The 13,897-nt window shown below is 42.0% G+C and overlaps 1 protein-coding gene across 3 annotated transcripts; it reads right to left on the bottom strand.

Annotated features, from left to right (window-relative positions):
• Positions 1–2,290: 2,290 nt before the first annotated feature.
• On the bottom strand, positions 2,291–8,855 carry PDP1 (pyruvate dehydrogenase phosphatase catalytic subunit 1). Of its 3 annotated transcripts, none has more exons than XM_080938620.1 (2): positions 8,720–8,855; positions 2,291–4,717 (listed from the first exon to the last, which is right to left on the bottom strand). In XM_080938620.1, the coding sequence occupies exon 2, from the start codon at positions 4,671–4,673 to the stop codon at positions 3,057–3,059; it is 1,617 nt and encodes a 538-aa protein (XP_080794746.1). In that variant the 5' UTR covers positions 4,674–4,717; positions 8,720–8,855; the 3' UTR covers positions 2,291–3,056. The 3 variants fall into 3 exon arrangements, with proteins under 3 accessions (XP_080794746.1, XP_080794745.1, XP_080794744.1); XM_080938619.1 differs by lacking the exon at positions 8,720–8,855 and adding an exon at positions 8,299–8,669; XM_080938618.1 differs by lacking the exon at positions 8,720–8,855 and adding an exon at positions 8,026–8,104.
• Between the last annotated feature and the right edge of the window lie 5,042 nt (positions 8,856–13,897).

The raw sequence follows: 13,897 nt of genomic DNA on the forward strand, positions 1-13,897 counted from the left end.
AAGGAGAGCTAGAGGTATGGCTCAGTGATAGAGCACCTCCGAACGTATCCAAGGGCCAACATGAACGAAGGACCAAAGGTAGTCAGTCACCAGATCCTTGCTGTGATAGCACTTTACTATTTTTCTTCCTTCATTCCTAGCAACAACGATTGGTATAACCTTTGTTTTCTTAGGATAGTCATTAATGAGCCAATGAACATGATTTATCAGTGGAAGAAATGTAGAGAGGTCTACAGCCAAAGACTCTCCAAACTTTTCACTATGAAAATTTTGTATCTTTTTTCAGGGTTAAGGCATTAAAACAGGCTCCTCCCCATTAAGGTTATTACAGTCCATAAAACTCACCTGCATCTGCATTTGTAAAGGTGAAGCTTTACCCTTAACCAAATAGTATTCCTAAGAAACCATCCATCTAAAACCCAGCTTGAAAGGTGACTTGATGTGGACTAAAAATGTTTAGCAGAGAATGGACAAAGATCAAAAATTACTTCAACCATGATGTCGTCTACCCATACAATGGGATGGCTATCATCAAATAAGGAACGGTCCATGGAAACATTCAACATAAAATAATCTTTTAAAATGAGCAACATAAAAGAGTACAGATCATTTGCATGAAGTTCTGAAAACACAGAAGCAGAGCTCTGGTTATGTGTGGAAGGGTTAACTAGAATGGAACATGACGTCACTTTCTGGTACACTGTGAAAGGTATCCTTCCATGGATATTGACAGCCAGATTTCACATTATAGATGTAAAGGCTTTTAATTTTATTGAATATAAATTAGAAGTGGACTTATATAATTAAATGCTAATCATTTATTGGCTCCTAAAGCTAAATACAACCTTTTATCCATTGAAGGCATACAGTGAATGCTACTATTTCCAAAAACCCACACAGGCATCTCAGAAAGCAGGCATAAAGCTTTAATTCACTGTGGGCATTTCTCTAACGATAGACAGCATTCAAACCAAACATACCACCGTTCCTTTTTAACTAGCTGAGGACATATTACATGTAACATGAAGCACTGACTAAATATACAGAAATTGAATACATGTAAGAAAGTTTAAATAAAACAGGATTAAGAAAGTAAATTTCACAAAAATTTACACAAGCCAACTTTACTTCTAAACATTACGTCATGATTATGACTTGTCACAATAAAATAACTACTCTGAAACAACAGTACCTAAAACCTTTTGAACATCCAGTTAGTTTCACTTCCACATTGCATTTTCATTTCTATACAAGTAGGCTGGCTTTCCGATTGTACATAAAACTTCTTGGGTAATAAGGATGACTGTCTTTTCACAAGTATAAAAAACAAATTTTATATGTTCTGTATCATACTGAGATGAGACATTAGTCAGCACGTACCACAGAACTCTCCTATGGTGGTATTCAAAAAGCAATTTCAAACAGTACTAAAAATGGAGTTTCACACTGTAGTGTCTCTGAAGACATTTAGAAGTGGTACTTAAAAAGTTGACTTCAAAACAAAACCAAAAAGTACTTTAGAAAACAAATTCTATGCTGCTCTGAGCTGCAATCTTCCTGAGTCTTCTTTCATTGGGACCTAATTTTGCAGCCAATACGTCTATATATTGATTTAGGATTCACATAGTTCAGAACCTACAGAATTCCGAAAGGACTCCTATACTGTCAACTAATCATACAACAAACTAATCTTTTGTATAAAAAAAAAACCTGAATTTTTAAGTCGTAGCTTTTTCTTAGTAATAGGTGAAAACATATGCACGCTGTACACAGGTCACCATTAAATGAGGAAACAAAAGTATCATTTGATGCATATTAAATAAACTCCTAAAATGCCTACTTGAATATACTGATTTTCATTTACTTTAAGACAGCATTAGAAAGGACTGCATGTAATTACAAACACAGCTGCAAATCCCGATGCTACTGAGTGTTCTGTATCAGGCATGCACAGGTTTTGATTTAAAGTTTCTCATGTATACGTCTTAACACATATAAGTTACAGTATTTAATAATATAAATCCAATATTTTTAAGCCTAAGTGGGGACAAAAATTTTTCTTAAAAACTGTCATAATACAATATTAACTCTTGCTACTCAAAATATTTAAACTTATTATGTTACCCTTAAAACTCCAAAATCCAAAAAATTTCTATCTCAAATAAATAAGTACAATTTCTCAGCAGCAGTTTGCTTACCCACCACACATACAGCTTGTCAAGATTTCGGGGACTACAGAACAGTGACATGCTAATAACTAGGGGTGATAAGAATTAAACATAGCAGTCTCTTTTCATTCTGCATATATCTTTATTTCAAACTAAATAAAGCTTTTCATGAATACAAACCAGAAAAACACAGTTCCCTTTATTTAACATTCACTAGAAGGATAAATAAAAACTATGAACCTTTATTGTCTTTTAGGTGTAGCAAAACAAAAATATTTCGGTTACACCGAGGAAATCATGGGTGAGGAAGGAAGAACAGTTTAGAATTTCTTCTGTTTAGGAAGTGTATTTTATCACACAATCACAGAAACTTACAAATCCAGATCTCTTTGTTCATGGTCATTTATGGCCTAAAGTACTGGACCTGCACTTTAGGGTAAAATAAATGTGAATAAATACCCGAACTGTTTATCTAAAAAGTGCAGTAAATAAATATTCTCATGTACAACGGAAGCCTTATGATGGAAGCAGTCTGCAGATGGGCATGGTAATGGGTTTTTTGCCTTTACTAATATTCCCAGGAAGATCCTTTCTTTTGACCTATTCAAGATCGTACCTATCTTCATACTCTTTAGTTGGTGAGTCACTGTTACAAGACACCTGGGTAAGGAAACAAGCTGCCTCAAGTGCAGGTACCATGAGGTCCAACAGAACACAACAGACACTCATGATGCTATCATCTGCTGCAGTCAATATAAATACTAGGCTAGCTAGAGCATCTAACATAACGTGTTTAGAATAACCCACTGGAATATTGACTGTATTAGTTAGTATCTTTCAAAATGCCCATCTGCCCTTCAAACTAAAGAACTGCCAGGGTAATATCACTTACTGTTCCTGGTTTTGATATGCGCCTACAACATGAGAGTTGAACTGAACTACAATGATTGTAATGTCATCTCTATACATCCGAGCAAGCTCTTCAGGAAGACTAAGCATTTTAGAGAGTCGTTCGTGATCAACAGCTCCAAATTCATTATTGCCTACAGCATGGCGAATGAGATGGGTTGCTGCATTCTGATCCTCAAAGACTGATGACATCTTTGCTCTCCTTTCTGTTAAAAGGCCATGCATCTGTCCCAGAGTCACCTTGTACCCACCAACAGCTATTGGCTGTTGATGATGCATACCAGTTAAGTATTCTCCCACAATCCTAACCACATCCTGTCTATGCATAGTCTCCCACAACCCATCAGTTGCTAACACTAGGAATTTATCCTGTGGCCTTAACCGGTGATAAGTTACCTCAGGCTCAGCAGTGAGATAAGGAGGTGTATGATAGTTAGGAGGGATAAACTTGGTGTATTCATTGTCATTCAACTGGTCTGGGCCAGACTCTATCACTCTCTTTTGAAGGTCAATGCTCCATTTGAACTTTACATCTCCAAAAGCCCTAAAAGGCATGAGCAAGCCAAGCAGCCGATCCTGCTTTACCACACTCTTGGCCTCATTTTTTGGGTGTTCCAGTTTCAGGCGTTCTAGTTCTCTTTCATTCTGAGCATTGTGGTCATTCGAGAGTGTGACTGCTGACCACGAGCCATCTTCTTCTTGCACACCTAGCATGGCTCTACTATCGCCAGTGTTAGCCACATGGAGGTCAACACCATCTACATGGGCCACACAAGCAGTAGCCCCAGAAAATGCTACCCGAAGCACCAGGTAATTGAGAAAGGAATTAGGATCACCAACTTGAGCCTCCAATGAAATGTCATTATCAAGTCTCTTGAAAGCATTAATTAAAGCCTCCTTAACATCAATATCAGCTGATTCTCCAGTATTGAGGTCTATAAGCTCTTGCCAGTAAGTCCTCAAGCTGTTAAAATACAATTTGGATGCCTCCTTACTGAAATAATCATTGGGGTGCTTGTGCCACTGGAGGATAGGTAGCAGTGCCCGACCACTCTCCACAGCATTTTCAATTTCTAGCAGAGTCTCATGGGGCAACAAGGAAACAGCAATATAATAGAAGAGTCTTTCACTGACTGCCTGGGAACAGGCACAGCCTGCATGACCATCAAAAACCCCCAAAAGCATCCCTCTGGTCTGCAAGCAGGTTGCTGCACTTCTCCGGTCCTCTATGGGTGCATTTGCAGGCAGCTGATTGCTGTCAAATCCGAGAATGGAACTGACATTTTTGCCATCAAATTCTGGTACTTTGAAGCTGTATTCGTTAGCTTTAAGGATGCTGTTGACTTGTGGAGGTGTGAGGTAAAATTTCTGTGGTGTAGAAGCATATCTCCTTCCTTGCGTATACTGCCACCAGTTCTCCCTTGGCCTACAAAAGGTAGCATATGCTGGATGGGGTGTGTATCTCAGACGATTCTGAGGGATGTACGATGGTGAACAGCAGAGATGTTTGTGGTGGCAGTAACATGCAGTGCCATAGATTCTGCTCAGTTCACAGTTACGGACGAGAGGAAAAAACAGTTGAGTTGGTGCTGGCATGGCATCAGAGAACAGTGGTAGACTGGATGTCCTGACTGGGATTCCTAGACAGCAAAGTAAGACAGACACACACAAAGAAAAGTTACACCCTGCATTATCTGACAAGCTTTGCTACATAGAAAATATTTTCTAAGGCAATTTATATAAAATCCCTATGCTAGATAAACTTCTACAGGGTGTTTTATGATAATTAAAATTTCCAACCATTTCTGAAGCCAGGAATGAACTACAGTTAAATTTGTTTTCTCTTCCTTTGTATTTCTATGTACAGTACAAACTGTTCAGCATACACATATATCTGGCTGGAAAACACAGAGCAGTAAGTTATGTAACACTGTGCCGCAGCAGTCTACCTGCCCAATCACCATTCTCCCTCTCTATGCTTTTTTTAAAGAGGCCTCAGAGCTCCCATTTGCACAGTTACTTCTACCATTTATGAGAATCTGTTCCCTGACCTGTGGTCAATTATTGGTATTTGACTACATATGATATCACCAAAAGCACTAATAGATCCTCAACAAAGGTGTATTTATATATTACCGGTAAACTATAGGAATATACCACTGTATTAATACAAAGTTCATTTTAACAACTTCTACAGAACATTTTCCACATAGTAAAACTGATACAGGAATTCTAGCGTTTCTGAACCTCAGTGAATAAATGTTCTTTGTAAATCTTCCTTCTCTATACCACTGTGCTAACTTACCAAGCTAAAGAAGAATAGGTCTGCTCTTCACCAAATGATCCTGGGAAAAAAACACAGTTCACCTCTCTGGGACATTCTAAGGGCCCTTTAGAATTCAAGGTTTTCATGTTTAGGGTACTGAGGCTTTGAAATCAAATACAGGGTTTACTGATTCATTGCTGAATTTTGCTGCGCCATTTGTGATAAAACATTTTTCAAGTATTTTTGTAGCTATAAACTTGATTTTAGTAATGTAAAGTGATTCCTGTTTCAGAAGTTAATTAACCTGCTACCATTTCTCATGACTAGATGTCATAAAGCAAGCTACAGAAATTTGTTTTATTGACTAGAGATCCCTATTCATTCCTTGGAAACTGTTTTCTCTTTTGGTTAAAAATAGGCATCTATTTGTTATAGGAAAACAACAAAGAATCATGAATTAAGCCCAAGGTCTAGATTATAACAGTACACCATTATAAGTATCCTCAAAACAATATTGTATAATAGGCATTTATCTACAAAACTTAAGTGAACACATCTCTATTTCAAAAAATGTATATAAGACAAAAGAATTTTCAGTAACACCTTTTTCTCTGAATTCCTAAGATATTGTCTCATGCATCCATTTAAATTACAAGAAACAGACTTTAGAATTGTTTTAAATAAAATCAAAACAAGAAAATGAAGCAAATCTTACTACCAACTAATTTTTCAAAAGCTGAATCTACTAAAGAAAAAATTTTAAGTATCTTAGTGTTAGTTATATATTAAATAATTTTCATGTACTTTTTGGTGATCAATTCAGGAAATAAAAAGAGAAAATGAGGGACAAGAGAAAAATCAAACACTGAAAATTCACAGATGTGTGTCTGCTTTTGTAGAGAGCACTAAATACACAAGCTAGACAGATGTCTTTTGTAAGTAGTAAAGTACTGGACTACCCAAGAAGACTTTTTTCTGAAGACAAAGTACATAATGAGAGGATCAGAACTTTTAGAATTAGATTCCATGAATAAGGCTTCTAAAATGAAAAAAAAAAAAAAATCTAACAGGACTAACCACCTAAATAACAACAGTTCAAACTGAATACCTGAAAGTCATCCAAAGGTTAAGGGTACATGTCTGAGTCAGGAGATATGTACAAATATGCCACATCACACTAGCGTGTAGATATAAACCCACATCTTTTTCATGCATGTATGCACAAAAAGCTGTTTTTATGCTGCAGATACTATGATTAAAATTAAAATATAGGTGCGATTTTAGTGGAAGTAAATTTTCTTCAGACATCTGTAAGTTTGTATTACTTTAAAATTTAATATGAGAGTGAGGAATGGCAAAGGCCCAGCCATTTAAATAACATCTACTCAAAGCATAACAAGCCTAGGAAACCTTCCCTTTCCTTAAGTTCCTGTGTTTCAAGTTTTTCTGCTTTTAAAGTCAATTAAAAATGAATGAAATCTGGTAACAAAGGAGCATCGTGCAGCAGGTGCTCTGACTATTTAAACTCAAACACTCTACATCTTGTTTCCTCACAGTGAAAGTAATTTGGGATTAAAAGTCAAAATAGCAGAGTGTGCATGATTTTTTTTCAATGATCTTTTCAGTTATTCAGAGCTTAGCATAGGGATTGCATTCCAGTTCTTTAGCCCTTAACATGCTTTTAAAAGGCATATTCTTTAGGGAAGATGAATTCATGAAAACCCGCTCTGTAATTAATTAGCATTCGATCAGGTCAGTACCAATTATACAGTATCTCCATCTGAACAGAAACAGCTACAAGTCAATACACTATTAAATGCTTTGATATGATGTATAATGAAGATGAAAATTCTTAATATCCTTCTAAACATCCTGTAATTCAACAACAACAAACCCTCCGTGCTGATAAACTTGCTAAATTAACAAAAGCCTCCTGATTAGGCAGTAAGACTATCAAAGTAGTTGTTAGTTAACTTGAGCAATCTCACTTTCTTTCTTTTGTTTTTTAAGTTCATACACCATCATGGCCCACACTTAGCAACAATGTATGAAATATCTCAGTCTTGGGCAGATCTGGCTGATATTGACAATGACTAATAAAAAAATGCGCTGTAACCAGAAACAGAAAGAGCGCCATCCATTCTTTCTGATGTGCTCGGCAAAGCCTGTGTCAAGATTATTATTCCATTTCATCAATAAACCCATGGACCAAATCAATTAGAATAATGAGACTGGGGCACCTACTCTGGAGCTTCTCGGTCTTGCAAAGACTAACGCAAATGAAAATAAATACCACACTAGTCCTTACATGTATCAGAACCTCCGTTTATGTAATCTGATTACATTAACCACCCTGCATAAAGATTTGTAATTTTTTTCCAGCACTTTCTGGAAATGCCTAGCCATTTCACAGCTCAAACTCAGTATCTCCAAGAACGAAGAAACCATTATCCTTAAAGACACAATGCACCAAACCAGCACTTGTTTGCTCAGTTTAGTGCGTCCCTAAGATATCAAATAAATAAATAAATAAATACAAATTCTGGTCCAGAGCGCCTTTGTCTCCTTTTCCTTATCTCACCCTATAATTCCACGAGGACCTCTAAAGCCATCCATTCATACGCAAAATCAGTCACCATCCTTCCCTGGGTACCCAACACAGGTAGTTATGTGTATACCTACCAATTCGTCTGGGCCCGGGACACACACACATTCTCCTGTCATCACAACACGGAGCCGACAACATCCACAACCCGCGCGGACAGCAGCAGCGACAGCAGCAGCGGCCCATTGAAAGCAAGGCAGAGATGCTCATTAGAGGAGGAGGCGGCGGCGGGGAGGCGGGAGCGGAGGAGGGGCGAGGTCTCGCAGCGGCCCAGTGAATGGGCTGGGAGGGGAGGAGAGAACGGAGGGGGGAGAAAGGGGAGGGGAGAAGAAGAAACCAAACAAACCCACCCTGCCGGCGAGGCGGCATCACAGCCCTAGGCGGGGGACTCCGGGAGCCCGGACAGGCGCACCGCTGCCGCTCCATGCAGCCAGCGCACCGAGCCCACAAGCACTCAGCATCTTCAGGCCCGCCCGGCCCCACGCGGCGCCCGCTTCCGCAGACCTCCAGGCACAGCCCGCCGCGGGCAGCCGGCTCGGCCACGCGGGGCCAAGCGTGTCACCGGGGAAGCCGAGGCAGAAACGCCCGGGCCACAGCGGGCGCCCCGCTCGCTGACAGCGGGTACGGCCCGGGACCCGCAGCAGCCCGTCGCGAGCGAGGCTCCGCGCGCACCCGGCCCCTCCAACCCGTGGCCGCTCCCCCACGCGCGCCCTCCACTTCACCGCCCTGACGCCCCCTCACGACTCGGCAGCGGTGGACGAGGATACGAACCGGGCACCGTCGAGCACCCGCTGCTGTCCGCCCCGGGTGGCGGCCGCACCCCTCAGTGCGCGTCCTTCCCTCAGCACCAAGCAGCACCCTGGCGCGCGGCTGCTCGGCCCAGGCCAGCCCACTCCGCGCCCCTGCCTCTCCGGGCCGCCACCCTGCCCCGCCCCCACGGTCGCTCGTGCGCTTTCTGCCTTCCGATTGGCTGAGCGATGGCGAGGGGGCGGGACCCGGAGGGGCGGGGGGGCGGAAGAGGGTGCGCTCCCTGCCAGTTTTGTGACGTCACGGAGGTCAGACAATCCCTTCCATTTGGCGCGGCTACCTTATTGGTTCCACGCGTGCGCGCGCTCCGTGGCCACGCCCTGTTGCTGGTGAAGGTGGACCTGCGCGCGCCGCGGGGTGGGCAGCTGTGGTTGGCTTGCGTTTGAGCTCACAGATGAGGAAGCCCCTGGGCGGGATCCAGCATCTCTGTGCGCGTGGCGCCTCGGGCGCCCGTTGCTCCCCGTCGGGGCGGGCTTCCGCGAATGCCTGGCACCTCTGCGGGGGGCCCTCGTGCTTTGTCGGGCTGGCCTGCACCGGGCTGCCCCGGGTACACCGCGGGAACATAAGCGAGGCGTGGCGGAGCATCTCGGATGTGTCTGGCTTCATTCATTTAAGACTAAGTTGCTGGGTTTTAGGGGTATTAGGTCGGATGGTGTGGTCTATTATTTTTTTATGTCCCAGGGCTAGGGCACTGATGTAAAGGAAAGCAAAAGGAAGTTTAATGAGTGAATTCTTATCTTGGTAGAGAAGGTGTGTGCTCATGTTCTCTGAAGGACTTTGAAATATGCATTCCCTCCTTGGCCCTGACTCATTCGGGGTTATGAATTTTAAAATGCAGCCAGTAAAAGTGAGAAGAGCACTGGAATTGGAGTCAGAAGAATCGAGTGACAAAAATCCATCTTCCTCCCGTGAGACTCAGTTTGCCCATCTGTGAGATGAGGTTAGACTTAGGACTGCCTTATAACTGTGTGTGCTAAACAACACACTAAGGGTTCTTTCTGCTCCTTGCTGCCATCCACAGATGTCTCTTTATGGAATAAAGAGACCTCCTTCACTTACCTTCATCCACATAGATGCTGTCTTCATGGCATGAAAGTCTCTTGGGAGATAATGCCAGGTAAGCAGCTGTACTTCTGCCCAGTGTTAATGAGCTGACTCTGATTTATTTCACACATCTTATTAACCAGTAAAGTTTACAAAGTAATATGGACTAGATAGAAAAGCTCCCAAGTGTACCGTGGAATTTTATTAATCCCGAATTATTTAAAATTTTATGTCATAAAGGAAAAGGAAAAACCTTTATATAATCAAACTTGTAATTCATAAGTCCCAAATCTTTCAAGCTGCCTCTTTTTCTAAACTGGAGGATTTGCTCATCTCTTGGAAAGGCTTATGGGCAGAGATGATGGGTGAGAGGAAGAATAGAGGTACCACAGGTACCTTCTCCCAACCAAAAACAAGCTGAGAACAACCATCAACCCCCTGCCTTCCCCATTTCGAGAAGTAGATGCATTTATCCTCCCCTAACAACAGTCAAATTTAGACATTTCTTTTTAGATGTCCTCTCAATATATCCTGATCCAAGGTGTGTGCACAGTAAGGCAAGACTGCATCCTCAAGTAAAGTTTTAGGGAGAATGCCTTATTTCCCCATCTTTGCCTAAGCATAGTTGGGTGTGCCCCTAATTAAAATCAGGTGCATTATGGGAGGGAACCGGCACAGACAATGAATGCAGGCCCTAATCGACTAGGCAAAACAGAAGGTCTCATATTACAACTCTTACCAACCAAAGGAATGTTCTTGAACTCTTAGAAGGAAACCCCAAACAGTAGTTTCAACCCTTCAGCATCCCGTCAGTACTTTCATGTAGCCTGTCAGCCTGCATCTTTTTCTAGTCTGTTATTGCTTCATTTCAATAACGTTATTGTGCGATTTTTGCAAACCTGTGTGAGGCCTTTAGTTCTCTGGATTAAGAGGCCAAGAACCTGGACACGCCTGACTGCTGATTTATTTACAATAAGAATTGTAAATAGTGAGATTCCAGAATTCATGCCTCAACAGCAAATGACCTTGGAAGTTGTGGCATTAGTCAGATTTGCTCATAACAAATGCTATTCATGTCACATAAAGTTTTTTCAAACTGATTTTCTTATCTGCATCGGAAATTCCAACTTGTTTTATTCTGTCCACCGGTTTAGTTTTCAACCAGAATGGTATTGCTTTCTCCAACTTGTTCTGGGTTCTGGATGACCTGGCTATATTTGAAAATAATGCTGATTCTTTATTAAAAAAAAAAAAAAAAAAAAAAAAAAGAAAGAAAAAGAAAAGTTACTTGCCACGACTAAATATAGTCAAAAGAATTTGTCATCAAGATTGAATGCCAAGATATTTCTGGAATTGAGATGAAGCCTCCTCAGAGTGATGACTTTGAAGTAATCTCAGAGGTGTAAGTTCTGTTCTCTAGTTACATGGCTGAGTGACGTGCATATTGTACGTGCCAGCCTACAGTGATTCCAACTCCTGTGTCCTAGATGAGGTTCACTGTCTTGATGCTCTCTGGCCTGACCTCACTCTCTTTCTGGATGGAATCCACCCAACTGGATTTCTTTGGTAGTGCTGTTATTATGTGGCCAAGGCCAGGACAAGTCCATGGGTTTTCTGTTATATCTTAACTGTCTGAGCCACCTGAATACCTGTTGGTATTTCAACATTGAAAGGCGTTATACTGGCTGGTTTTGTGTGTCAAATTGACATAAACTGGAGTTAATCCCAGAGAAAGGAGCCTCAGTTGAGGAAATGCCTCCATGAGATCCAGCTGTAAGGCATTTTCTCAACTAGTGATCAAGGGGGAAGGGCCCCGCCTATTGTGGGTGGTGCCATCCCTGGGCTGGTAGACCTGGGTTCTATAAGAAAGCAGACTGAGCAAGCCAGGGGAAGCAAGCCAGTAAGTAACATCCCTCCATGGCCTCTGCATCAGCTCCTGCTTCCTGACCTGCTTGGGTTCCAGTCCTGACTTCCTTTTGTGATGAACAGCAATATGGAAGTGTAAGCTGAATAAACCCTTTCCTCCCCAACTTGCTTCTTGGTCATGATGTTTGTGCAGGAATAGAAACCCTGACTGAGACAGGTGTTAACTAACATGAAAACAACCTAGGATTATTGTAGAGAAGGAACAGGCAATGAGACAGCATGGTCTTTGGAAAAATAACCATGTCTATCCTACACAAATGCCTTTGAGATACCAACACAGAGATAAGTGACCAGCAGCATTTAAGCTGTTCTCTTGGCACACAGCAGATGGTCCAGTAGCCTCAGAGGTCCGAGCCAAGAAGCTGAAAATAGACCATCATCAGTGTGTGACATGTTGTCAGCCTGATGGTTACTCTTTGCCTTTTGCCAAAACCAGTTAGAAAGAAGAGGGGCTGGTTCTCTATATTCCTCCTGATTCTCTACAGGTCTTCTGGGAAATCAGCAAGTAGTTGGTAACTAAACAATTAATGCTTGCTTTCTTGGTGTTGAGTCACCATGACTAAAACAACATATAAAAGAAAGCATTCAATAGGGGACTTGCTTACAGTTTTTAGAGGGCTGGTTCTTTATCATGGCAAGGAGCATGGTGGCATACAGGCAGACATGTGCTGGAGGAACTACCTCCTGTTCCCAGGCAGCAGGCACAGAGGCTGGGCCTGGCCTAGGATTCTGCAACCTCAAAGCCCACCCCAGGAGACACACTTCCTTTAACAAGGACAGCATACCTCCTATTCCTTCAAAGCAGTTTGTCAACTGGAGACTAAATATGTAGATCCATGAGCCTATTGGGCCATTCTCACTCAAAGTACCACATTTCATTCCCCGGACCCCATGGACTTGTAACTGTATCATAATGCAAAGTGCATTTAGTTCGACTTCAGAGAGTTCCCCATAGGGAGGAAAGGGCACATAGGAAATACTGGACCAAAGCAAGACCTAGAACCTAGCAGGGCGAACTCCAAATTCTGTATCTCCATGTCAAAGTCTTTTCAGATCTACAACTGCCTTCAGCATTCTTGACTGAAACACACTTCTCTCTTTGGGGCTGGTTCCACACCCTGTGAGCAGCTCTTCTTGGCAGTTAATCCACAATAGTAGCATTTCTAGCATCTTGGGGTCTTCAACACAATCTAGGCTTCACCTTCACAACTTCACACAATGGCCTCTCTTCACCTGCATGCAGTGACCACCTTTCAAATTCCTGGCCCATTCGGCTTTCCTTAACCTCAGATGGATATTCCACAACCCCTTCGCTCCTGTATCCTGGACTCTTAAGCCAGAACCAACTGGCTGAAGTGCTGTGTTTTATGTTTGCTACTTGAAATGTGTCTCAGTCACTAGGGTTAAGGCTAGGGCTAGAACCAGTGCCCCTAATTTTATTACCTTTTGCTGTAAGCTTTCAGTTTTTGGTTTTCTTTTCTACTTAAGCTTCGTGTTAATACCTTTTCATAAGTTGGGAGCTTCTCTGGATGGTCTTGCCCTGAGGTCACCACTCCATTGCATTTAGCATCAGGATTTCCTTTAAACTTTTTATCTCCATGAGCATTCAACTTGGCTTCGACATCACCTTTCCTTGCCCCACTGGTTCCTTTTCGTTGTAGATCTGCACAAGAACGATCACCAACATCCACGTGACACAGTCAAAACCAGGCTGTCATTTGAAATCTCTGCCAATACTGTTAATCCAAAACTCTTTCAATTTAGCCTCTGGCATATATTTTTGGATAAAGGCCAAAGGAAAAAAAAAAACCCAGCCATATTCTTTATGAAAATATCATAAGAATGGTCTCTAGGCCACTTAACTAATTTTCTTGCCCTTTGAAACCTCTTGAACCCACACAGCTCTCAGCACCACTTCCAAGCTCCTAGTAGGACGGCCCAGTAAGCCCTACTTAAAATATTCAATGACTTTTCTAGCCCAGAGTTCCAACGTGTTTCTGTTTCTTCAACAAATAGCATGATCAGCCCTGCCACAGTAATGCACCACTCCCTGGTACCAACTTCTTCCTTAGCCAAGATTTAAACATCCTGGTCCATGGGCAATAGGCACAGAGAGATGCTGGGTTTGATGTGCTCCGTCCAAGCTGTTCACCAATTGGAGACTTAAGGATG

This window comes from Micromys minutus (assembly GCF_963924665.1).
Source record: "Micromys minutus genome assembly, chromosome: 26".
NCBI classification, from domain to species: Eukaryota; Metazoa; Chordata; class Mammalia; order Rodentia; family Muridae; genus Micromys; species Micromys minutus.